Source organism: Dermochelys coriacea, chromosome 1, assembly GCF_009764565.3.
Source record: "Dermochelys coriacea isolate rDerCor1 chromosome 1, rDerCor1.pri.v4, whole genome shotgun sequence".
Classification (NCBI taxonomy): domain Eukaryota; kingdom Metazoa; phylum Chordata; order Testudines; family Dermochelyidae; genus Dermochelys; species Dermochelys coriacea.
This window is the reverse complement of record NC_050068.2, coordinates 327,423,679-327,451,434: the sequence shown is the minus strand read 5'-3', so window position 1 is coordinate 327,451,434 and position 27,756 is coordinate 327,423,679. Positions and strand designations below refer to the sequence as shown.

General features: G+C 40.4%; 1 protein-coding gene across 3 annotated transcripts in view; it reads left to right on the top strand.

The window, feature by feature from the left end:
- KMT2E (lysine methyltransferase 2E (inactive)) overlaps positions 1 to 27,756 on the top strand; it is a 114,964-nt gene that overhangs the window by 63,576 nt on the left and 23,632 nt on the right. For 2 of the 3 annotated variants that reach the window (XM_038401020.2, XM_043497241.1), the window contains 7 exons: positions 383 to 500; positions 1,231 to 1,340; positions 3,339 to 3,603; positions 5,804 to 5,902; positions 15,791 to 15,955; positions 17,025 to 17,333; positions 27,410 to 27,664. In XM_038401020.2, the coding sequence (XP_038256948.1) occupies positions 383 to 500; positions 1,231 to 1,340; positions 3,339 to 3,603; positions 5,804 to 5,902; positions 15,791 to 15,955; positions 17,025 to 17,333; positions 27,410 to 27,664 (1,321 nt within the window). The remainder of the gene's footprint in view (positions 1 to 382; positions 501 to 1,230; positions 1,341 to 3,338; positions 3,604 to 5,803; positions 5,903 to 15,790; positions 15,956 to 17,024; positions 17,334 to 27,409; positions 27,665 to 27,756) is intronic. The other variant, XM_038401030.2, reaches the window with a different exon arrangement.

The window sequence follows — 27,756 nt, the reverse complement described above, 5'->3', positions numbered from 1 at the left end:
GGAGACTAAATGACTTGCTCAAGATTATACATAGAGTCAGGTATAGACACTTGACTTTCTGACTTCCAGTATTGAGATTTAGCCATGAGACTATCAATCTTTTCCTGCTCTTCTTATTATTTACAAAACTTGGCCTCCATAACTGAGAAAAGTTTTGTGTTAGACATGTTTTTTGTTTTATAAATCTCAGTAGATTTGGATTGAGAGTTCTTCATTGCTGACTTGCAAGAATTGCAACATAAAATCAGCACTAAATTACGCAGCATAGTGATTCAAACCAGTAAATGTGAAAATGAACTCTTAATGTTTTTAAAGGGAAAAAATATCCTATCTACCATATTAAAAATATTTAAATTAGGGTTTTTCTTCTTTTTCTTTTTAGGCCATACCCTTTTGTTTTGTTCTATTCCAAATTCCATGGACTAGAAATGTGTGTTGATGCAAGAACCTTTGGAAATGAAGCTCGATTTATTAGACGGTCTTGTACACCCAATGCGGAGGTAAGCGTATAAATATAGGAAATAATTCCTTAATTAACCTAGATATTTGTTTATTTTGCTTGGCTTGCAGGATATGATGTACAGCCCACCTGTTTCCCTAAATCTTGGACTGAGGGGATTTAATATGGAGGTGATATATAGTATAATGATGGATTAATCTTTCAATATTGTTTCTGGTAAACAAGTTATATATGCTGGGTTTTTTTTGTTTTTTTAAGTATTCTTTCTTTATAAAGTGCCTAAACACTCAGGCTCAGTGTGAAGCCCTGAGCACCTTCACCTCTCATTGTTTCTAATTGGTGAAAAGGATGAGACACACTTTTGGAAATGGAAATAAAACAAACATGTATTTTCACATTTAGCATGTTACTCTAGCATGTTACATGCTAATAAAATCTTTTCACCAGTACATTGTCTCTATGCAAAGAATAAGAGGAAATGTATATAAAGAATGAATTGTAGATCACGTCTTGATATCATTAAGGCATTTTGTAAGAATAATTTTTTTTTTTTTTTGAACCTGTGCAGGGCAGCATCAAGAAATATATGTACATTTTGCTTATTATGAAAAACAATAATTTTTAATTCTGGTTTCATCAGTCTCTCCCAATTGATGGCATTGGTGGAGGGAACAACCTGTAGAAAGTGGTCAAGCATATCTAGATTTTTAAGAATGAGTGAGGGTTTTCATGCATTATAAACTAATGTATAGCTTTTCTCCTGGATTTAGGTGAGACATGTAATTGAAGATGGAACAATTCATCTTTATATTTACTCTATCCAAAACATTCCAAAGGGAACAGAAATTACTATAGCATTTGATTTTGATTATGGAAATTGGTAAGTATATTTAAAGCGTATGAAACATCCTGTATTTTTTAGGAAAATATACTTCTAAAATGTTAATTGACGCTCTCATGTTATCATAAATATTCCTATTTTCTTTTACTCTTTTGATACACTTCAATGGTACGGTGCCCTTAAAGTCCTCAATGATAAGTGTATGCCATTGCAGGGTTTTCCTTTAAGGGGTGTTTTATTATTGTTGGGATTAGTGATAGATCTTTTCACTTTAAATTTAAAGTGATTTTTATATCTCTGCAATACTACATATGTGGATTTACAGTGAAAATTCTTCAAACATACATTCATTTTATGGATTGTTGGATACTAGTTGATATTTAGTGTAAGCTAATATAGAGCTATTCAGTAATGTGCTATTTTTTTAAAAAAAAATCCACTCTTCTTACAGCTTTACATACCATAATTAATTGCTGACATAATTTAGAAGGAATAGAATCAGACCTAAGGTCTCTGTAGAAATGAGAATAAATTATGTTCATGTTATAACCCATCATTAAAGAAGGACGTTCAAGTCTATTGAATCCTTCCTTAAAATAAGGTTTTAAATTCTATAACCTATCGATCCCCATGTTCTCCTGGGTACAGCTTATTTCTCCTTTTGTGAATTGTGAAATACTCTGGTAGATAGATGCCATTGTTTTGAAATGGTAAAATAATTAGGGTAAGTGCTGCTCCCAGATATGCATGAACAATTTCCATTAACTAAAGAGCACAAAATTTTGCCTTTAGGCGATATAGCTAATGCCTTCCTCAGTCATTAAGAGTAATGAAAACATTTCTTCCTAAAGTGAGGTTCCCGTGAAAATTGACTGTTATTACTGTTTTTTAAAAAAAAAAAAAAAAAAAAAAAAAGCAATAGTTGGATTCAGTGCTTCCAGTGACCTAGTGAGTTCATATGAAATGTACTCAATTTAACCAGAAAACTTGTTTGGTATATTCTTCCTGCGACCTCTGCAGACTCTACATCTTCTCTGAAAGACATGAGGAGTACTTTCCTTTTGTCATGTCATTACTATAAATAAATATTCTTGAGACAAAACTAAGCTCTGTTAAATAGATTTCCCTGTTAGACATTAATATAGTTTCACAAGTGTAATTTAAGGCTTAATTTGGAGGAAGGAATGTATTACAGATTTAGTTGACAGCAGAATTTGGCCCATAACATCTTATTACTTGGTGATTGCACAAACCAGAAAGAAAACAGCTTGCTTTCCATATCCCAACTTGAGTATAGAAGGCTGGTAATTAGGGGGAGATTATATATATATATGTATGTATGTGTGTGTGTATATATATATATATATATATAATCTCCCCCTAATTACCAGCCTTCTATACTCAAGTTATAGATATATATATTTTTTTACTGGGAAGTAAATATAAGCTGAAAATCCATGAAAGCTGATTAACGAACCACTCAGTACCATTCAAGATTCAGGGCAAATTCTCTGCTGGAGCAAATGGGCAAAACTCTATTGACAAGAGATTGAATTGAGAAAGTTTTATATTACTGAAACTTGTATAACTTGCAAGATCTCTTGTATACATCAAGTAAAAGTAACTTAATTGACTTATAAATACCTGTTGGGATGTGTTTCCCAATGTTCTATCCAGACAGACATAAGATTTTTACAAATCAATTTTGTATAAAACTAAATTGCTCTAATTTTTTCTGTTGTTTTATTTAGCTTTGTTTATTATAATAGATTTTTATTTGTTTTAATGGAATTCCAAACTGTAAACTGAGAAACGGATTTAAAAACCTGTGGATGAGAGTAATAAAATGTAACATTGCACAGCTTGGTGAAAGTTTAAATTAACCCTTTTCAAATATGCTAAAATACTGAATCTTTATCATGGCAGATGTTAATTTACAGTGAAATGAACAAGAGTGGTTTAACTTTCAAAAATCATATTGCTGTAGCATTCAGTTTAGTATTTTTACACCACATTTTTTTGTATTGACTATTTTAGTAAATACAAAGTGGATTGCGCTTGCCTCAAAGAAAATCCTGAATGTCCAGTTCTTAAACATGGTTCCGAACCTACAGAAAACATCAATACTGGATATGAGACCAGAAGGAAAAAGGGAAAGAAAGAGAAGGACATTTCAAGAGAAAAGGAAACACAAAATCAGAACATCACACTCGATTGTGAAGGAGCAGCCACCAAGATGAAGATTCCTGATAATAAGCAGAGGAGACTTTCTCCCCTCAGGCTATCCATTTCCAATAATCAGGTATTAAAGCAAAAATCACTAGATGGTCAGATTTACAAACCAGAAGATTCCCTGCTTTAGAGTAATTTTTAAAAATCTTACAAGTTATTGGAAAGAGTTGTTCTTTGTGAATTTTAGTGTTGGATTAGCTACTTAAAGTATGTATGCCATTTCTTGTTCTCTTGAAATGAGTAGTTGTTTTTTAAAGATATTTTGGTTCTCTTTAACCAGCTGTTTTTCTCACTGAAATGTCTCAACATAAACCAGAAATTCTGCCTCCTAAAATTCTTTGCAGATCTGTGGTGTAAAAGCTGCATGCCATGCCTCAAGATTCCAAAACCATCCTGAAGCAACGTTAGTCACACGTATGTTGTCCCCACAATTCTGATGTTTTTAGCCACACTTATAAATTGGTTTGCTTCCATTACGATTTCTACTACCAAGATTTCAGCCCAAGAAAGATCTTCAGGTCTCACACTAATAGCCTCCATGTACCTGTTGTATGTTTTTGTATAGATTGAACACTGGCATAAAGATGGTAAACAGGTATTTATTGAGTATGAGTGGGGATGGGGGTTCTAGTGAGGTACCAGAGGTCTTGGTTATAGGTTTGGTTTTCTTAGTTTATTGGCATAGAAGAGCAGGTAGTTGAGAAAGTAATGAATTTCACAGATCCTAATTTGGGAGGAGCCGCACACAGCAATTAGTAAAGAGAAATTATACAAAGAAATCAGAGATGTACCATAATGATGGATTGATTTTTGTTGTTTTTTGAGGGAGGAGAGAATTGATTGTGTGTCTGAGGGTAAATACTTGATGGAATTATGAGGGTAATTTGAAGAATGAAAGAGAATTGTGTAAGGTGTGGGGTTACTTGGTGGGAGCCATTTTCAAAATTCTCTCCATCGGCCTAGAGAGTAATAAAGGGAACCATCATGGAGGAAGGGATGAGCGATGGAGATCAGGGAATTGTAATGAATATGCAATTGATTTTGTAAACATTTTTCATAAAGTTTACATTAGTCTTTTTCATGCGGTACAGTAGACTGACCTACCCAAACAGCTAACTTGCTTTAGAATGCTTCTGGGGTCATGAGGGCTGGCATATGATTTCTACAGGATTATAGCTACAAAGGCAATATATTCAAACTACAGTTTTACAGGTAAGTTACTTTCCTTTTTCCAGCCAGGTTGCCACTAGCAATAACTGGTATTTGGAACCTGCTCCTGGGCACACAGAAGCCTATGTAATTTTTATAACAATTGTCGCAGGCGCGCTAAAAGTTAATCAACCTAGAAGAGGCTCAGTAAAATATAAGCACATCTGATATTTAAAAAAGCAGTTCAGTCAGCCAAAATAACACCTTATGTACGTACTTTGTTTAGTTGTTTTAGTGCTGTGCTCAAGAATTGTACTAATAATTTCCACTTTATAGCAGTTTTATTAAGGAACGAATGGAATAATTTCAACTTTATTTTTAAAGCAACCACATCTAAGAGCAAAAGGTAGAATGTTGGTAACAAGTCAATTATTATTGACTCTGCTTTAACTTTAAGTTTTTGAATGTTATCCTTCTATTGTAAGAGACCTGAAAAATCCAGAAGCATTCCCACACCAATCATTTTTTAGTATTTATTAATCAGATCTCTTTTGTGTTCCCTATGGTAAGTCGCTAATGTTAGATTATAGTGGAGTGGAAAGGGTTATGTTAATAGTTACATAGGTTTGAGTTGACTGCAAATTTATATAAATATGATAACCTATCTTGTTTGACATGACAGTATACATTCCATTTTACTGAAAAAATGAGGTTTAAGATTTTCAAAAATGGGTGTCTAAAGTTAGGGTCAAAATTCCTTATTTAGCTGCATAAATAAGTGGCCTGATGTTCATAAGTGTTGAGTGCCCTGTAGCGCCCATTGGTTTGGAAGCTTAATTCTTATTATTTGGTTGAAAAAACTCGAGTGAGATTACAATTAAAGAAAATGATGTGGATGTTTCTGTTTGGATCGGAGAAGGTACTGGAGTCAGGCTATATTTCTAGAGTCATAAAAGAGTCCAAGCGGATGATATGTAGCTTTTACATGTGGCATTGGTTAATTGGCTGGTAGCTTTTGAAGTAGTGATTTGAGGATACTTTGCTCTGTGTAGCCTTTAGATTTCCCTAGTTTGAAAGAGTAGTAGTGGAGCTTCTGTAAAGCAGTCATTTCCATCTTTCAGGAGCCAGATTTTATTGATGATATAGAAGAAAAAACTCCTATTAGCAATGAAGTAGAAATGGAATCAGAGGAGCAGATTGCAGAAAGGAAAAGGAAGATGGTAAGTTGGGAAGCAAGTAGCTGTTTAAAGCTGTCACTAGGACTTAGTGATGGCTGCTCTTCCCATGCTAATTTGCTGCCTTTTTATAGGCTTTTTTAGAATCTGAGAATATATGAAGCCAGCACCTCATATACACTTTAACTTCAAATCCAAGGCTTGCTTGTTGAGTGAGAGCATTTTCCATTTGGCTTGATCATCACCTCCTGACAAACATGCAAATCTGCTTTTGTTTTTAAATGTGTATAATTTTCTGTTGCTTCTGCATAGGTGCCATTACTTGTAGAAAATGCCTAGCTATGGCTTTAAGACTCCTTTTTATTAAGATTTTCATAACTGATTAGTGAGTTTGGGTGCCAAACTTAAGACACCTTCAAAGAAGCCTAACTTTCAGAGGCTGGTTGCTCAACAATTTCTGAAAAGTAGGCCTTTTTTAGACATGCTGTCTGTTGGACACTCAACAATTTAGATGCCTAAAGCCACTAGTCGCTTTTGAAAATCTCAGCCAGGAAATACTTAATTTATTTAAATAATAGTATGAAAAGTTCCTTATTTATCCTTGCTCTACATAAATCTTGCAAAAGTAACCTTCAAAACTTCGGCTGCTGTCTTTCACAGACAAGCTTGAGTGAACATTATCCAAGTTTTTGCCTCCACAAAAGCAATGATGTGTATCTAAAATGAATTTGCTAGATAGAGAATTAACCATTTGATTTTTGTATTCAAAATATGTTGTGCATATGCATAATTATTGTGCCTGCAAAAATTTGGTGAAGGGAGAGAAATGTTCACTCCAACATATGATTAGTTGTCTACCAGATTTTTTCATAAATACAGATGGTATGCATAAAGGCTTATTTATTGTTCTGGCACAATCTTAGTCATAAGACAATGTGCTACTAAAAATATGTATCTACCATTTAAGTGATTGGGGACTTTATGGAAATTTGACCCTTTAAGAAATGGAATTACATTGGTTGAATTTGAATACTATTTCAAATGCTAAGGACACAGATTTGTTTACAGAAAGCAAAAAGAAAAATAAAGTTGGGATTGATACTAAAACTAGTACTGTGTGTGTGTGTGTGTGTGTGTGTGTGTGTGTTTGTGTGTGTAGAAACTAATATATAGATTTATAGTTTATTGTGCAATTTAGGTACACAATCACATGTTTAGTCTTTGTTCCATGTTTTTAATGTTTGTGTTATAAAACGACTCAGCCTTGAGTGGAGGTAGGGACTGGTAGGCACACTGAAGAATTAATAGGGGCAGGAATTGGCAGGTTTGTCATTGAGGATATTTGTATGAATTTGCAATCATAATTTCACACCACTGGGAATACATAACCCTAAAGGCAGGATTCCATACTTCACATCTCCCCTGAGCCAAAGTTGACATACTGCCATATGCCAACGGTGGCATAGTGTTAGGAGTACTGCAGTTCTCCATAAAGGGGCATATTTTTGGAGTTTAATGTACCCACCCTGCACACCCTACACAAACCATATCATTTGAAAGCTTATTTTTTGTGCCTTTAGGTGAGGTATGATGTGCATCTGTCAAGTGGTGCTTTAAACCTGTAGGAGAGGTGAAACAGTGGTACTACAAATGAGAAAGTGTCATTCTTCTTCGAGTGATTGCAAGGAGATGTGCACGCCACGTGCATGATCGTCGGAAGGTTTTTCCCTGGCGGTATCCATCGGGTCGGTTGTGGAGCCCCCTGGAGTGGCGCTTTCATGGCTGTGTATGTAAAGATCCCTGCCAACCCGCTGCCTCTTCAGTTCCTTCTGACCGCCAGTGATGGTCATTGCAGCAGCTCCTCTCTTGCGTTAGCAAGCAATTCCCTAGTGGACTCTCCTTTTCTGCCTGTAAATAGTTTATAATTTTATCACTAACTAAAGCTTTCAGTTAGTTATGTTTTAGTTCTTCTCTCCCTGCCCCCCCCCCTTTGTTCCCATCCTGGGGACTGACACATGCCTCGGTCTCAGGGCTTCAAGCTGTGTGGATCCTACCTGAAGCCCATGCTGAAGGAAGACCCACACGATTTATGTCTGACGTGTCTCGGAGAGGGACATCAATCCGGTAGGTGTAAAATCTGCAGGGGTATTAAGCCCAGAACTAAGAAGGAGTGGGACTTGCGCTTAAAACTCCTTCTAATGGAGTCAGTTCTTCAACCCCAACTGCCCCAGGCCTTGTCCGATCCAGCACCAGGCGCTTCGGTGCACAGTGAGCTGGCCTCAGTACGGGAAGCCTCGGCACCGAGGAAAGACTCATCCAAAGGCCACAGCACCACCGTTCCCTGGCACTGATGACAGCTCTAGTGTGAGAAACCACTTACAGTTGCCACTGCCACACAAGAAAAAGAAAGTTGACGGGGATGCTCCCTCCTAAGGCAGCAGAGCAGGCTGATACCAGTGACGTGCGTCCTGCATTGGGACACCCAGCGTCAGGTCTGCCTAGACTGACGTCATAGACTCTGGCTTCTCGGGGCAGTCTGTTGTCTGGCCACAGTGAACCCCCTGGTGCGGGAAGGTTTGGAGGAGGACTTGGATGCTCTCTCTGTGCCGGACGCATTCAAGGTGACCAAGGAGTTGATTGCCATGATGGTGCAGTTATCGCTACACATCAACGTCAGGGAGCTTGCCAGACATTTCATGCCCCACCTGCAGGGCAAATGCGTATCGGTGTTGACAGACAACACCACAGCAGTGTTCTATATAAACAAACAGGGTGGATCTCTCTCCTCTCCCAATGTGCCAGGAAGCCTCAGGTTGTGGGACTTTTGCATCGCCCACTCGATACAGTTGGAGGTGTCGTATTTGTCAGGTGCACAAAATGAACAGGCCGATCACCTTGGCTGATCTTTCCACGGCCATGGATGGTCTCTCTGACTGGATGTTGTCAGCAATATCTTCCTGAGTTGGGGATCTCCCCAGGTAGACCTGTTTGCAACACAGGGCAACAGGAAGTGCCAGCAGTTCTGCTCCTTCCTGAATCACAGCCCCGGCTCGATCATGGATGCCTTTCTCCTCTTGTGGACGGGACCTCTGCTGTATGCATTCCTACTGTTCCCTCTCATCCACAAGGTCCTCCTCAAGGTCCAGCGGGACAAGGCTTCGCTGATTCTCATAGCGCCGGCATGGCCCCACCAACATTGGTTCTCCATGCTGTTGAACCTCTTGGTGGACACACCGATGACCTTGCCCATGATTCCAAACCTCATGACGCAGGACCCTGGCTGCCTTCAGCACCCCAACCTGGAGTCTCCACCTCACCACGTGGAAAATCCATGGCTAAATCCGTTAGAGCTCCAGTGCTCTGATTTGGCTAGGGAGGTTCTCCTTGGCAGTAGAAAGCCCTCCACTCGTGCCACTTATCTAGCCAAGTGGAAAATGTTCTCTATTTGGTTCACACAGAAGGGCACCCCTCTGCTATAATCCTCAGTCCCCTTTATACTGGACTATTTACTCTACTTAAAGTGGCAAGGACCGGCACTCTCGTCAGTCAAGGTGCACCTGGCAGCTATTTCCGCTTTCCACCTGTTCCCAGTGGAGCGGTCGGTATTTGCTAACCCCGTGGTTGGACGCTTCCTTAAAGGGCTAGACAGATTGTACCCCCCAGGTGCCGCAACCTGTCCTTCCATGAGACATTAACCTGGTCCTCTCAAGGCTCATGGGGCCCCCTTTTAAACATCTAGCAACTTGTTCGCTGGTTTACCTCTCTTGGAAAGTGGCATTTTTCATGGCTATAACGTCAGCCAGAAGAGTGTCTGAGCTCAAAGCTTTAACGGTGAGCCCCTTTATACAGTGTTTTATAAGGGCAAGGTACAATTGCGGCCGCTCTCAGCTTTTCTCCCTAAGGTTGTTTCACAATTTCACACAAATCAGGACATCTTTTTACCAGTGTTCTTCCTGAAGCCACATGCTAATGACAGGGAACACAGGCTCCATTCTTTAGATGTTGGACAGGCACTGTTTTTACATTGAACCGACAAAGCCATTTACAAAGTTGATGCAACTCTTCATCGCCATTGCTGAGAGAATGAAAGGACTGACAGACGGATCACGGCCTGTATCAGGATGTGGTATGACCTGGCAAAGATACCAGCCTCAGCATTGATGGTGCACTCCACGAGAGTGCAAGCTTCGTCTGCAGCGTTCCTGGCGCAGGTCCCCATTCAGGACCTCTGCAGGGCGGCGACATGGTCATCTATTCATACCTTTACGTTATACTGTGCCATCACACAGCAGGCTAGAGATGATGCCGCATTTGGTAGAGCAGTGCTTTAGTCTGCAACTCGGTGATTTCCAACCCATCCTCCAGGGGACTGCTTGGGAGTCACCTACTTGGAATTGACACAAGCAATCACATGAAGAAGAAGAACCAGTAATCTGCCTTTTGTAACTGTTGTTCTTTGAGATGTGTTGCTCATGTCCATTACAAGACCCGCCCGCCTCCCCTCTGTCAGAGTATCCGGCAAGAAGGAACTGAAGAGGCAGCAAGTCAGCAGGGACTTGTATATACAGCCATGAAGGCCCCACTCCAGAGCTCTCCATAGCCCACCCAAAGGGTACTGCTAGGGAAGACCCTTCCGAAGGTGTGTGCGCTGTGTGCACAATTGACTTGGAATGTACATGAGCAGCACATCTCGAAGAACAACAGTTTCGAAAGGCAGATAACTGGTTTTTTTGTTGCACGGTTCCAGAAATGTTCCAACATGACTCTGACTACAGTTTTTACTGTTCAAGTTAATTTCAGCACCTTAATATGGTGTGTGTTGGTGTTTTAATATATTTAAACAACAATGTATTAAAATTAGGGCTCTCAAGCAATTAAAAAAAAAATAACCGTGTGATTGATTGTGCTGTTAAACTATAATAGAATACCATTTAATTTAAATATTTTTGAATGTTTTCTACATTTTCAAATATATTGATTTCAGTTACATCACAGAATACAAAGTGTACAGTGCTCACTTTATATTATAAATATTTGCACTGTAAAAAATAAGAAATAGTATTTTTCAATTCAGTACAATACAAACTAATACAAGTACTGTAGTGCAATCTCTTTATCTTGAAAGCTGAACTTACAAATGTAAAATTGTGTACAAAAAAAACCTGCATCCAGAAATAAAACAGTGTAAAACTTTAGAGCCTACAAGTCCACTCAGTCCTACTTCAGCCAATTGCTTAGACAAACAAGTTTGGTTACAATTTGCAGGAGATAATGCTGCCTGCTTCTTGTTTACAGTGTCATCTGAAAGTGAGAACAGGCGTTCACATAGCACTATTGTAGACAGTGTTGCAAGATATTTACGTGCAGATGTGCTAAAGATTCATATGTCCCTTCATGCTTCAACCGACATTACAGAGGACATGCATGCATGCTGATGATAACGATCCAGAGCAGAGCAGACTGATGCATGTTTATTTTCATCATCTGAGTCGGATGCCACCAGCAGAAGCTTGATTTTCTTTTTTTGGTGGTTCAGGTTCTGTAGTTTCTGCATCAAAGTGTTGCTCTTTTAAGACTTTGAAAGCATGCTCCACACTTTGTCCCTCTCAGATTTTGGATGGCATTTCAGATTCTTAAATCTTGGGTCAAGTGCTGTAGCTATTTTTAGAAATCTCACATTGGTACTTCTTTGCGTTTTGTCAAATCTGCAGTGAAAGTGTTTTTAAAACGACGTGCTGGGTCATCATCTGAGACTGCTATAACATGAAATATATGGCAGAATGTGGCTAAAATAGAACAGAAGACATACAACTCTTCCCAAAGGAATTCAGTCACACATTTAATTAACGTTTTTTGGGGGTTTTTTTATGATTATCATCAGCATGGAAGCATGTCCTCTGGAATGGTGGCCAAAGCATGAAGGCACATACAGATCTTTAGCATATCTGGCACGTAAATACCTTGCAATGCCAGCTACAAAAGTGCCATGTGAATGCATGTTCTCACTTTCAGGTGACATTGTAAATAAGAAGCAGGCCGCATTATCTCCCATAAATGTAAACAAACTTGTTTGCCTTAGCGATTGGCTGAAGAAGAAGTAGGACTGAGTGGACTTGTAGGCTCTAAAGTTTTACATTGTTTTGTTTTTGAGTGCAGTTATATACCAAAAAAGTTCTACATTTGTAAGTTACACTTTCACGATAAAGAGATTGCACTACAGTACTTGTCTGAGATGAATTAAAAAATACTATTTCTTTTGTTAATCATTTTTACAGTGCAAATATTTGTAATAAAGAATAATATAAAGTGAGCACTGTACACTTTGTATTCTGTGTTGTAATCAAAATCAATACATTTGAAAATGTAGAAAAACATCCAAAATATTTAATAAATTTCAATTGATATTCTGTTGCTTAACAGTGCAATTAATCACTATTAATTTTTTAATCTGATTAATTTTTTTGAGTTAATTGTGTTTAACTGTGATTAATCAACAGCCCAAATTAAAACATTTTTATTGGTTTTTCACAGGCAAGTATTTTTTTCAGAAATGATGAAGAATCTCTTCCCCTTTCCCAAAAAAAATAAGTGATTATATAATATTCATATTTGATCTATCATTTCTTCTTAAAACTATTAAATTTCTATCAGTCACAAATCTTGAATGTGTATTCTTTGTCTAAAATATACATTATACCATCAGGTGCTCAATCTTTGCATGGTGAGTTTTATGCAAGTGAACACCATTTGACACTGAATTCTGTTTAAATAGCAACCAAAGAGCTATGTTTAGTGGTGTTCCAGGTTGCAGCAGGATATTCTCCATCCTCCCATAACCATAAACAAATTTTAAGATGGTAAGGGAAAAGATTTTTGCATTTCTTTCCACCTTCATATTGCCTGCAAACTATGGATAAGGTACTACAACGCTCCATTAGGTTTTCATTTCCATCCCCAATTGATATAAAAAAGCAATATGTAACCCAACTTTATTGAACTTGCATTTTAATGTAAAACTTTTAAGATCTCATATGCTTTATAGTAACAGATCAGCACATCTGACTGTCTCATATCACATGCATTTTGGAAGTTATTCTGCTTTAATGCTGCTGAGGCAATTGTTGAAGTTTTGTGTTAGAGTCCAAACTTGATGAAGTTGCACTATATGGTGGTATATGGGGAAGGATTCTCTCTCTCTCTCTCTCTCGTTTTTTTTACAATTTTTGTCAAGATTGATGTGGCAGATCTGTCATCACGTGAAATACAGCAGATTTGCCTTAGCACACATTTTCCATTATGGCTAAAAAAATTCTGAAATATAGACAACCAAAATTTTGAACTGTATTCTGTGTCGATTCATTATTCATCAAACCACCATGAAAAAATGCAAGTAGTAACCAAGTTTATATTTATTTTGGTTTTGCCATTTCAATTAGATTTGTACAGAATAAAAGTTTAAAGCTCCTATTAAAGCTGAACTCTGTATAGCAACTTTAACTATACTGCAGATAATGGTGCATAATAATCCTACACAATGAGAATAGAATTAAGTCTAAACTACAACTTCGTCACCATAATTGCAAATAATATAAAGCTTTATCTTCAGATATAGTAACTCCTCACTTAATGTTGTCCCAGTTAACATTGTTTCGTTGCTGATCAGTTAGAGCATATGCTCGTTCAAAGTTGTGCAATGCTCCCTTACAATGTTGATTGGCAGCTGCCTCCTTTGTCCACTGCTTGCAGAAAGAACAGCCCATTGGAACTAGCTGCTGGGGGCTTGGAATGAGGGTGGACCAGCAGCTCCCCTAAGTTCCATGTGCTGCAGCTGCCCAGCTGGCTATCAATTGCCGGTCAGTTCCCCCACTGCTATGTGCTGCTCCTGTCTTCTGCCTTGGAGCTGCTCCCAGGAATCTCCTGCTTGCTGTGTGGGGGGGAGGGGGAAAAAGGGTGCTAATGTCAAGGTGTCCCCTTCGCACTGCTCCTTTGCCCCATCTCCACGAGGGTGTGGGGGGGAAGGAGAGGAAAGTGGATGACACTACTGGCTCAGGAGGGAGCTTGCTGGCAGCATCTGCTGTCTCAACTTGTTGATGTACTTAAAAAGGCAGTGTACTTAGAGTAGAGTCAGGGCAATGCCCATGTCTGTCTGTCTGTCTGTCTATCTCTCTCTCACACTCACACACACTGTGGGTCTCTGTCTCTCTGCCATGCTATGCCTCCTCCCTCATGAGGGCTGAGCCAAGTGCTAGTTCATCATTTAGCAGTAAGGCATTCCAGGGGAAATATCCCACCCTCTGACTCTACCACATCAACCAAGCTTCACAATCATAATTGCTGTGTACAGTATTAAATTGCTTGTTTAAAACTTATACTCTATATGTGTGTGTGTATGTATGTATGTATAAATACAGTCTTTTGTCTGGCGAAAAATATTTCCCTGGAACCTAACCCCCCCACTATTTACATTAATTCTTATGGGGAAATTGGATTTGCTTAATATTGTTTAGCTTAAAGTAGCATTTTTAAGAGCATAACTATAACGTTAAGTGAGGAGTTACTGTATTAGTAAAACAGGTGCAGAGCTGAGCTTTATTTTGCCCATTTGTTTCACTATTAGGAGCAGCATAGTTATTTGTAAGTGCCCCTATCTTTAACAGAAAACGTATTTCTCTATTGTGCCCAGTCTTTACTGGAGCAAGATTAATGTTAGTAGTAGTAATAAAAATACCTTGCCATGTGTATGTATGGCCCTTCACAGAAAATGAAAAGACAGGTCCCTGACTCGGAGCTTTTAATCTAAACATCTGATCCTGTAATTTGTGCATTTACATAAATGGAGCTCTCTGTGAGTGCAAGGGGTCTGTCCATGCACAAGGATCAAGACCTGAATTACTCCTGTATTCATACTAAGAATCTAGTTGCTTTATATGGCAATGTTGGTATATTAACTTAAGGGCACCTATTTTGACACACACTATATATACTCGTTCATAAGCCGAATATTTTTGGTAAAAAAGTGACGCATCAAAGAATGGGGGTCAGCTTATAAACGGATCTACACCAAAATTTGATGATTTAAAACTCTATGAAATCATTGAATTGAATATTTAATACATTGTTGTTTTGTTTACCTGGAGCGTCTGCAGGCATGGAGCCCCTCACTTCCCTGTGGCTGCGGTTCGCCATTCCCAGCCAATGGGAGCTGCAGGGCTCTGTGCCTGTGAACGCTCCAGGTAAACAAAACGTCCCGACCTGCCAGCGGCTTACCCTGATGGGCCAGGAGCCCAAGTTTGCCAACCCCTGAAATACAGGGTTGGCTTATAAAGGGTCATACAGTTTTTACTATTTTTACCTATCCATCTTTGGGGGTAGGCTTATAAACGAACGAGTATATATGGAATATTCTTTTAAATTAAAAGAATAAAATACTACTTTGGTATATGTAACGTTGAAAAACTCTGTATATTTATTTGTATTGTTCCTGATAAGTAATGTTCATTTTCCTCTGGCCATCAGTTTTGCAGTATTTCCATAGAGAAATTGACTTGGAGCAACATACAAATAATAGCCAGGGGCTTGAGACCTGAAGTTGCATGTTATTTTTACATTTCTAGTATAACTGATTACCAGTAAATGCTTATTTTTAGTATGCTATTGGTTCTAGTCCAGAACAGGAAATCCTACTTTATGTGTTTGATGGGGCTGATAAGAATTCAAATGTTGTTCAAATACTATCTCATGATACTAACAGTCATTTTCTCTGAGCTTTGGCTGAATCTGACCTGCACATGAACACATTTTTTTTATATATATATAATATATATATATATCGTGTGTTTTTTTTTTTTAAGCACCTTTTAAAAATCAAAACCGGTGCATTTTGAATCTAAAACTGATGTTTGTTATCTGATAAATCTTTATTATATGCTTCAGACAAGAGAAGAACGGAAAATGGAAGCTATTCTGCAAGCTTTTGCCAGACTAGAAAAAAGAGAAAAAAGAAGAGAACAAGCTTTGGAAAGAATCAGCACCGCTAAAACGGAGGTTAAATCAGAATGCAAAGAAGCACAGATTATCAGTGACACAGAGTTTATTCAGGTAGCTATCTGTAACTTAAAACAAGTATTAAATATTACCTTGTTAAAGATTATTTGAAATTCAAAATAGATTTTTAGTCTAAAACTTTTGAAATCTTAATTCCATATTTTGTCTTTTGGATTTGACTTCAAATTTTAGTAAAATTTGAACAAGAGCTTTGACATGACATGGTATTTTTTTTTAATCTTTCAAGAACAGATAAATTAGTTTAACCATTCATAGCCGTTAAATTAAGAGAGTTTTATATACACACAAAGGTTCCCTGGGACAGCATTAGCTAGTATTTAGAGTTCAGGACTGAGAGTCAGATTGCACTCTAATCCTAACTCCAAAAGTTTTGCAAGGCTTAGTTTGTTATGTCTGATACACGTGGTGTATCAAAGAGAAAGTACTATAAATATATATTAAATATTATGCATGTCATTGTAATTGCTTAGATTTTAGTAAGAATAACTTTGTCAGGTATACTTAAAATAAAAATTCAATAAATTAAAACTGCTGTTTGAAACAGCCATGGTTAAAAGCATTAATCACCAGTGGGAAATACTTCCCTGCTGAATAGTACTGCATTCTCTATATTAAATATTTTGCCTTTCTTTGCTATGCAGATACTGTAACAGAGACAAGGAAAAGTCCAAAATATTCACAGTTAACATATTTAAGAGCATTATTTATGTAGCACCAAAGGTGTGCTGGGGCATTGCAGACAAACAAGGGAACAAGGTCCTTGCCTTGAAAGAGATTAATGATATAAATAAATTAAGTATAGACCAATCTAGTTAGAAACTATATCATAAAGTTCAGCAGAGAAATTACCAAGTTAATTAGATCAGTAGTTTTTCCACTCCAGATTCCTGCTCAACAGTGGCTAGTGCCTGATATTTCACATAAACATACAGGAAACCCCATGCACATGTTTGTGTCTTGAGAGGGTATAGGCATTAAATATTTCCGTTGTAAAGCCAGAAACTGGGTTAATAGTCTTTCAAACCTCTAAGAATGAGGGAATCAGTCTTGTTTTATTTTTAGGCATGTATGTAACTACTTTAACTGCTATATCTTGCACCAGGAATCAGCAAAAGAGGAAACTGCCACCAAGCCAACCCCGGCCAAAGTTAATAGAGCTAAACAAAGAAAAAGTTTCTCTCGGAGCAGAACACATATTGGACAGCAGCGTAGACGACACAGAACTGTCAGCACATGTTCAGATATCCAGCCGTCTTCTCCGGATGTGGAAGTTGCTTCACAACAGAATGAAACTGAGAACACTGCACTTGCAGCTGAGCCTGAAACAGAAACTACTATTGCAGAAATAGTTACTGAAACAGAAGCTCCAGCACTTAATAAATGCCCTGCTAAGTATCCTAAAACAAAGAAGGTATGTCTATAAAAAGGAACATCTATAAAAAGCGGAACTTTAAGGAAAACAAAAAAAATTGAAAAAAACTTTATAGAAATGTACATACTACCCCAAAATTTGTGCTTATGTGATGCATGCTATGCAACTCCTTGACTTCACTGACAGGAACGTCATTATAGATTTTTGGCATGTCACTGTTGGCAATCTAAGGGACTAAAATATTTAATGGAATTCTGCAACGATTTGGTTACAGCTGATAAAATACATTCTTCTTCAAATGCTTGCTCATGTCATTTCCATTCTAGGGGTGCATGTGCTGATGTGCACCCTCGTCAGAGATTTTTTGCCTTAACGGTATCCTTAGGGTTGGCAGTGGCGCCCCCTTGAGTTCTGTGCTCATACGTCGGTATATCAGGCGCCGCCAACACTCTGCACTCTTAGTTCCTTCTTACAGCCTGTGGTGGTTAGTGGGAGCGCCTTCCCTTGTATTGCAAAGGCTAGCAGTTTTTGTCTATTTTCTTAGGGCTTTGTAAATAGTTTTGTTCATAGTAGTTAGTGTTAAGTAGTTAAGTGTAGTTAATAGTTAGCAGTTAAGGTCCCAGCTGGGACTTAGCTCCAGGCAGGGTATGCCCTGGGTTTAATCCCTGGGCGGACTGCCACAGGCCTGTGCCTGTAAGTGGCCCACATAGCAGCTGCCTCAAGTGCTTAGGTGAGTCACACATTGGAGACAAGTGCCGAATTTGTAAGAACTTTTGGCTCCACAAACAGAAGGAGCAGGATATTCAGCTTCAGGCTCTCCAAATGGAGTCGACCGTGCAGCCCCACCAGGACTCGCTGAGTACCTTGGCCTCAGTGAGCTGCCTGGCACCCTCCCTGTTGCCCAAAAAGAAGTCTAAATCTCTGGCACTGGACCATCAAAGGACCTGCTTCAAGCCACCCAGCCACTCCGGAGCTGCATGCTCGCACCCCTCCAGCTGGGGCTCTTAGTGCCGTGAAATGTCCACCGCTGACTCCCAGGAGCGGCATGGGTAACAAAACCCTGGCAGCACTGACGCCTTCACAGGCTCCCCTGGCGCCGAGAGAGCATAGAGAGCAGTGTGCCCCAGGAACCAGCAAAGGCTCCCCATGAGGGCAAGCCAGTCACTAAAACTCCTCAGAGCGGTGGAGTGCCGCCGATCCCCCGAGATGAAGCAGCGCTCTCCACGTCCATGCTGCAGGTCACTGGAACCGCATCCCGGATGTTTTGGGGCTCCTCGGTCACGGATGCCACATTCCCGGTCACCGCCGTCTCAACGTGGATTGTCAAGAACAAGATGCCGCTCACCCTCCCACAGATAGTCTTATAGGCGCAGGTCCTGATCTCCCGAATCATGGAAGTTCTCCCAGTCGTGAGTCTCCATTCCCCCCAGCGCTGGCTCCTTGATACCAGCATCGATCATCTCGCTCTGGGCACTGGTCCCTGTCAGTAATGTCCAGCAAGCAGACCCAGATGTCAACGGCCCCACGGTGGTCACCGGAAGGGGATTCCTCCGGCACAGAAGCCCAGTTCAGTCCCTTGCCTAGTCAGCACCAGCGCGAATGGGCACTCAAGGCTGTGTCGACATGGAGTGCACCAACTTGGCAGCATGGCCAGTGGCAGGTGAAATGGCCTTATTGGGGCACATGGGCAATGCTGGTTGTGGCGATGCCCACTTCTCACCACTCATTGGCAGTGCCTTGGAGCAGCAGCTTGCACCACCGATGGCATGCTCATTGGTTGGAGCAGAGGGAATAGTGCCCACCCCTAGGCCTTCTTCCCCCACGGGGGAAGATGCCCCAGAACCTCCTCCAGCAGTGCAATCATCCTCGTCCCTGGATGAGGTGATTGCAGGACCCTCAAGGACAAGCCCGCTGGATGATTTCAAAGAACATCAGGCCCTGCTCCGTTGGGTGGCCGAGAAGTTGGGCCTGGAGGCAGAGAAAATGGCTGAACAGATGGACTCCTTGTTTAACCTCCTGTCAGCCTCCACCCCTACCCGTCTCGCACTACTGGTGCATGACAGAGTCCTTAAGATTGCCAACGGTCTCTGGCAACCTCTGTCCTCCCACTTCAAAGAGGGCTGAAAAGAAGTTTTGTCCCAGCCAAGGGGTTCGAGTATCTCTATACCCGCCCTCCCTAGGCTTGTTGATGGTCTCTGCGGCCAATAAAAGAGACAAACGGGCATAGCAGTTTGACTCCCAAAAATAAAGAGGCCAAACAGTTGGATCTGTTTGGGAGAAAGATTTATTCGACGGCCAGTTTGCAGTTCTGGATGGTGAACCATCAGGCCCTCTTGGGCGGTTACAAATTTAACTTCTGGGTCTCCCTTCATAAGTACAAAGAGTCCCTTCTACAGGAGTTGGACCAAGAATTTGGCACCCTGGTGGAGGAGGGCACTACGGCTGCCAGGTGCTCCCTCCAGATGGCGTGGGACACGGCAGCCAGGGTGGTCATGTCGGCGGTGGTGATTAGGCGCAGCTCCTGGCTTCGGACTGCAGGTCTCTTTCCAGGAAATTCAGACTTCCATCCAAGACTTCCCGTTTGATGTGAACAGTCTCTTTTTAAGATCAGATTGATGCAAGGCTGCATGGGCTGAAGGACAATAGGACCACCCTTCGCTTGCAGGGAATGTACACACTGCAGTGAGGAGGCAGTTCTGGCCGCCCATGTCACCTAAGCGGTGGTAGTTCTGGCCACCGTTGCCCCGTTCACCTGTGCAGCCTGGTCCGGCAAAAGACTATGGGGGGCCGGAAGTGCTCATTTTGAGAGTGCGGTCGAGAGCGCTGCCCCGTTCACCGTCCAGGCTCCACCCCGCTCTTTCCTCAACCATCTGTGTTCCGTTTGGCCTGGTCCCAAATCACCTTGCACCATTGGGTGCTGTACAACCTTCTCACGGTTACACCCTGCAATTTTTGGCCGCCCCTCCCTCCCTTCCACCTTTACTCTTCAGGGACCCTTCTCACCAGCAACTCTTCGTTCAGGAGGTTGAGAACCTCCTGTGCCTGGCTGCAGTGGAGGAGGTCCCTTGGGACATGAGGGGAAAGGGATTTTACTCCTGCTACTTCCTAATCCCGAAGGTAAAAGGGGGCCTCAGGCCCCTTCTGGACCTGCGACACATCAACAAGGCTCTCAAAAGTTGAAGTTTCGCATGGTCTCCCTGGCTCCATCATTCTCTCCCTGGAACTGGGAGACTGGTATACTCCTCTTGCTTTGAAGGACACTGATTTCCACATCTGCATATTCCAAGGTCACAGGCATTTCCTCCGGTTTATAGGGGGCAAACTCCATTTTCAATTTACGGCGCTCCCCTTTGGCCTCTCCTCAGCCCCAAGGGTTTTTACCAAATGTGTGGGGCTGGTGGCTGCTTACCTCAGACACTGAGGGGTCCAGGTCTTCCCATACATCGACAACTGGCTCATCAAAGGCAGGTCCCAGAACCAAGTGCAGAGAGGCCTTGATCTGGTGTGTTCCACCTGCAATGACCTGGGCCTGTTGATAAACGAGAAAAAAATCCACCTTAAGACTGGTCCAATGCATAGAGTTAATTGGAGCGGTTCTCGACTCCATGCAAGCCCAGAGCCTTCCTCCCGGAGGTGCGTTTTCAGACCATGTCTGATCTGATCTCCGATGTGAGAAGCTGCCCGCTCACCACAGCTCACACCAGTCTGCGGTTGTTGACCCACATGGCCGCTGGTATCTATGTGGTCAGTCACGCCCGGCTCCACTTCCGTCCTCTGCAAGCATGACTGGTATCAGTCTACACTCCCAACTGACATCATCTAGACTGGATGGTCAGGGTGCCAGATCAAATCATGTTGTCCCTGGATTGGTGGTTGGACACTGGGTCGGTGTTGCAGGGAGTCCCCCTCTGTGACCCTGGTCTCCGATGCTTCAGACTGGGGCTGGGGAGCCCACCTAGGCGAGCTGAACACCCAGGGTCGATGGGTGTGGGATGATCTGGCCCTCCACGTCGTCAGGGAGCTCAGAGCAGGCCGCCAGGCCGCCTTGCTCCATTTGAGAGGCAAGGTGGTGCAAGTCCTCACGGACAGTACCGCTGCAATGTGTTACATCAACAAACAGGGCAGAGCCAGGTCGTCAGCCCTCTGCCAAGAAGCTCTCAACCTTTGGCACTTCTGTGTGAGGCATGCCATTCATCTGGTAGCCCCGTACCTGCCTGGCATCAAGAATGTGCTAGCAGATTGCCTCAGCAGAACCTTCTCGTCTCGCTACGAGTGGTCACTCCATCTGGAGGCGGCTAGTATGATCATCTGAAAGTGGGGAACTCCCCAGGGGAACTTTGTATCCCGCCAGAACAGAAAACGCCATTTGTTATGTTTGCTTGAGGGTGTGGGTGGGTTCCCTGTCAGATGCTTTTCTACTTCTGTGGTCGGGGCCCTGATGTACGCCTTCACGCCAGTGTCGTTGATCCACAGAGTCCTAGTGAAAATCAAGCGGGACAGGGTGAGGGTTATCCTGATAGCTCCTGAGTGGTGTTGCCAGCAGTGGTTCAGCATGCCGCTGGACCTTTCAGTAGCCTAGCCGCTGCAACTCCCTCTCTGGCCAGACCTGCTGTCTTTAGAATCACAGCAGTCTCCTGCACCAGAACATGGAGGCACTGTACTTGATGGAGTGGCTGCTGCGTGGCTAACTGTGGATGAGCGGGCATGCTCGACCCGAATGTAGCTGATCTTGCTGGATAGCAGAAAGCTCTCCAGCAGAGTGAGCTGTCGGGCAAAGTGGAAAAGGTTTACATGCTGGGCCTTGGATCGGTGTTTCTGGGCTGAACAGGCCTCCCTGCAGGTGATCCTGGACTATCTCCTGCACCTCAAGCTCCAAGAATTCACTGTTGTCAATCAGGATCCACCTGGCTGCTATTTCAGGTTTCCACCCTCCATTCCAAGGCAGGCCAATCTTTGCTCATGACCTGAAGGCCTGATTCCTGAAAGGTCTGGAGCGTCTTTACTCACACGTCTGGGATCCAGTCCCTCCCTGGGATTTGAACCTTGTGCTGTCGAGGTTCATGGCACTGGCATTTGAGCCTCTGGCTTCCTGTTCTCTTCTCCTTCTCTCCTGAAAGGTGGCGTTCCTGATGGCAATTACATACACCTGCAGAGTATCAGAGCTCAGGGTGCTTATGTCGGAGCCGCCCTATACGGTGTTCTACAAGGATAAGATCCAGTTGCAGGCGCACCTGGTATTTCTGCACAAGATAGTTTCCCAGTTTCGTATCAGCCAGGATATTTTCTTATCAGTCTTTTTTCCAAAGCCCCATAGTTCCAAAGAGGAGCACAGGTTACACGCCCTGGATGTCTGGAGGTCACTGGCCTTTTATATCTACAGGACACGGCCTTTCCGTAAGTTAACGCAACTGTTCTTTGCTGTGGCAGACAGGAAGAGAGGTCATGCAGTGTCTACTCAGAGGATTTAGTCCTGGATCACAGTCTGCATCTGATATGACTACGAACTCCTGAGTGTACCTCCATCGATAGTCAAGGCGCACTTGACTAGAGTGCAAGCGTCGTCAGTGGCCACCTTGGCTCGTGTGCAGATCCAAGAGATCTGTAGAGCTGCTACCTGGTCGTCTGTCCACATGTTTACATCCCATTATGTGCTGACCCAGCAGGCCCGGGATGACGCTGGCTTCAGAAGAACAGTGCTGCAAGCTGCAAAACCGTGAACTACAAGCCCACCTCCATTGGCACTGCTTGTGAGTCACTTAGAATGGAATTGACATGAGCAAGCACTCGAAGAAGAAAAAACGGTTACCTACCTTTCGTAACTGTTCTTTGAGATGTTGCTCATGTCCATTCCATTACCCGCCCTTTTGCCCCTCTGTTGGTCACTGGTAAGAAGGAACCAAGAGGGTGTAGGCTCGGCGGTGCCTGATATACCAGCGCATGAGCGCAGCACTCAAGGGGGTGCCACTACTGACCCTACGGATACCGCTAAGGCAAAAGTCTCTGACTACTGCACACGTGGGCGCATGCACACCTTGAATGGAATGGACATGAGCAACACATCATGAGAACACTTCTTACGGAAGGTAGGTAACCATTTTTTCTTTGGATTTACAAAACTTCTAAAGTACATTTTGCAGAATAATTCTGGAGTTCGTGTTTGCTAATCATATTTCTTTGCCCATGCAAATATTACGTATATGAAATCTGTTAAAAGAAAGTTACTTAGATTGCAAAGTCAAGCAATCAAAGTTTAATAGATAAAAAGGAGACGTATTTTATGTTCTGCTTTGTGATAAGATTTAACTTGTTTTTAACTTTAACGGTTTGTGCCAGGATGTTTCCATTTGTTTGTTTTTTTCTTTTACTGAGAAGGCTGGCTTTCAAGTTGGCTAAATTTAAAAGATCTCAAGAAAAATTAAATGCTTGAAAATACTAGGAATAGTGTTCAAAGGAATTTCCATTTTTTATGTAACATGTTACATAAAAGCTGTAAAGGTATCTTACAGCACTAATTAAAACAGCTTTCAAACTATCTTGCACTGTGGAAGATAATTCTCTAAACAACTTGTGCAGCATGTTCAAAATTTAAAGAAAATATTCTTTATAATTAAGCCTCTTCGTTTTCAGTTTAAACTAATTTTTACTGAAAAATTCCCAGGTTTTACAGAAAGTAGTATTCAGCTTTTTTTGATTTTCACTTTTGTATCATTCAAATATATAAAAATAACTTGTTTTATTAGGAAAATACGATACATTAGTCTGTGTGTATATATGCAAAGCTGCCCATTAAAATAAGGCTATGCATTAGTGTAGAAGATACACACAATAAACACAGGGCACACATTCAAAGTCTGAAGTGCATGTGCATCTGAATATACTGATGAATCTCACGCACAGCATGTATACATTTCAAGCTGTTAGCAGATAACGGTTTAAAGATTTGACACACTAAAATGGGAGGAAAATGAAAATCTGTATCAGAATACATTTGAGAACACAAGGAAGCATTCAATTTTTTTTTTAAAGGGAGAAAAGGATGAAGTTGAGTATATGCGCTGCAAGTGGTGTGGCCCAATTATTAAATGTAAATATTTATAGGCTAATAGTTCTAAGTCTACAACAGTAAACTGTTTGTTCAAATGAAAAGTTTTATTTGAGGATTAGAGAAATTGTTTTCTTAAGCTCAGAGGTGGCATTATGTTTTGAGTTCTGTTTTAGTTTTGCAGCAGACCACATCGATGAATAATGGAATTCAAAGTATTCATCTACTGAATACTTTTTTCTCCATGTCTTTCCGTCCACCAAAATAAACCCCAATATTTACCCAGAAAAATTACTAGTTTTTTGTACTGATTTTCATCTGTTTTTATTGTTGAGGTAATAAATACTGAAAATTCCTGGGAAAAATTAAATAAAATAAAAACTGAAAACGAAGAACCCTATTTATAATATAAATGTGGAAGAAAATAATGCTAGACCAGTTTCAGTATTTTGACACCATTAGTAAACAACTCCAAAAATTTGGATAACTTGCATTATTTAATAAGGTATCTCATTATGCTTCCACACATCACAAAACCAAAGCATAGCAATGAAGCAGTATATCCTAAACCCCCAGGGATATTTTTGCTCTGCTTACCTCGGATGCCTACCTTTTAAATCGCCTTTTAGCTCCTATTGTGAGGGAAAGCTAGAAGCTATTTCTTATCTTCTCTGTTTGTGACCCAAAGCTTAAAGGAGTAAAAAGACACCTGAGAAGTCTTAAGAAAAATCAATGACTGAAACTAGAGTCTATTTGCCACTCCATAATATTCTAGATGTCCTTTCTCAAATTCCTTTATTGTGTCATTGTGGGAAGCGTGGATACAAATTTTGGATTTTTCTTATTTAAATTGTGTTTTTATTTAAATTAAATAGACTTACCTGTTTTAGAAAAATAAATTTAAAATTGACAACCTATGGTAAACCCTAATTGCAGTATAATTTGCTAAAATCCTTTAAATAAAAAATATGCCACAACAATAAGCCCTCCTCAAATTTTCATGAGTTAAAGGGTACCTCTTTTTAAATTTTATATATCTAGATCTATATCTATATATAAAATTAAATAATTGGGGAGAAAACACATCTTTAACTTTTGAGGTCAGGTCAAGCATTATAAATATGTTGCTGTGTCCTGTACAGCATTAAGTACCTCTCTTTTCAGTCTTTAAAATGGAGATAAGACTGGATATTTACAATTTTCAAAATGTAAGTACTTCCAGTTTCTGTTGTTCAAAGAAGTTTTTGCCCTAACTACTTTTGGTTTCAGTTTAGCTAACAGATGAAAGAATATTTTCTTCATGTGGATGGAGTAGTTCATTCAAAGTTGAAAAATAGATTGGAAGTTGAAAAAGCAGGAAAGCTTATTTTCCTTTTCCAATAAGTGGATAAAAAACAGGTGGGAGAAGATAAGATCTACTAATTCTAAAATTTAAAGAACATGGGTCCAAATTTTCAAAGCTACTTAGGTGGCTAAAGATGCAGCAGATAGGTGCCATGTAGGATTTTCAAATGTGCCCCAGCAAGCACCAGTGGTGACCAGAGACAATTAATGCTCCCATTGTTTAATAAATCAGTTAGTTTATCAAAACTTGTTTTGTAATTAGAACTTTTTTCTAATGTATTCAGTACATTCAGACTTAAAGATACAGGTTGGAGAACAAAATGCAACACTTTTGGAAGTTATTGAAAAGAGTGATGTATGTATTGGAATTCAGCCTGCTTGCTTCCTGTGATTGGAGCTAAATCCCCTTGTAGGACTTAGGGTCTTTTGCAATTCTATATATGTGGAGAAGCCACTTTGGAGAAAGTGCCATTAGTGGTGTATTTCGACTTTTAGAGTACATTTTGTTTGGGTTTTTTTTGGGAGGAGGGGAATATATTCAAAGCTGAACAGTGAAAATAAATTAAGCTAAAGACAGGACACTAACGAAATCTGACAATGAAGACCTATACACATTAAGCATTTTCCCATGCTTAGTGGCTTAGAGTGCCAGGGGGTTAGTCTTGAAATATACTCTGGAATCAAAATATGTATGATCCTAAGAACATTCAATCTATACAACTTCACAGCAGATACGATTATTTATATTATTGTTGTGCCTATGGGCCCCAGTCATGGAGCATGACCTCATTATGCCAGATGCTGTACAAACAGGGGGAAAAAAAGTACAGTAGGAATTTAACAAAGTATCTGACATAAAATTTTCAAGAATATTACTGAAAGAACCAGCACCATGGTCCTAGTTCAAAATCATGTAAACAATTCCACTTTGTTAGTTTAGCAGTATTTAACATCTAGATCTTTTTGTGTTGAATTATTTCAACAGTTATCAAAACTATGCATTTTATTATGATGATCTTTGGCCTTTTAGGTGGCCTCATGAGTTTGCACATGTATGTAATTGCGCTGATGTTGTAACTGAATACATACTCAGTGTTATTAGATGGGATGGGAGGATAATAGAGGAAATGAAGAACCAATTTCCAAATTTTGATGAAATGTAAATTGAACATTTTAAGTTACCATCAGTAGAAAGACAGATTTATGGTTAGGCTAAAATAACTATGTGATTTAGTATCATTCCAGTCTACCTATTTGCTGGATGATAAATTAATGAACCTTTATATACTACTAACAGAATCTGCTGAAAAAGCAAACTGCACCCACCACTTTAACATGTAAAATGCCTTCTGTAAATGAAAACTCATTTCATTCATACTCGCTATGAAAAAGACAATCAAACATAAACTGATGATGTGGCTGATTTAAAAAAAAAAAAAAAAAAAAGAACCATGTCAAGGATGGTAAGAAACATACAAGCTAGCTAGAATTTTAGGGAGTGTGAAGAAAATTATCAGTGAGAAATTGCAAGCTGATCTATACTTTAGATGTTAAAGATTTGTAAGTTTACAGTCCAGAAAACTAGATATCAATATATTGTATGAGCCAAAAAGCATATATGATTTACCAAATGCAGAAGGGTTGAGATACTAAACCATTCTGTAAGCAGCATTTAGCAATTTCTTACGTATAACTTTATATTCATTGACATTTTCCCCTTTTTCTTTAGCACTTGGTCAGTGAATGGTTAAGTGAGAAGATTGAGAAGACAGGAAAGCCTATAGACAGCCTTTCAGAAAGGCCTCTGCGTATAACTACAGACCCTGAAGTTCTGGCTACACAACTGAATTCTTTACCAGGTCTCACTTACAGTCCACATGTATATTCTACTCCTAAGCACTATATTCGTTTTACTTCACCATTCCTTTCAGAAAAAAGGAGGAGAAAAGAACCCATGGAAAACATTACTGGCTCTTGCAAGAAGGTAATGAATCCTTTAACTTAACTTGGCTTTAAAACGAAAGGCAAATTGCTTGTTTCTGTGGGTTTTCTTTTTTTCCCAACTCCCTCTTATTT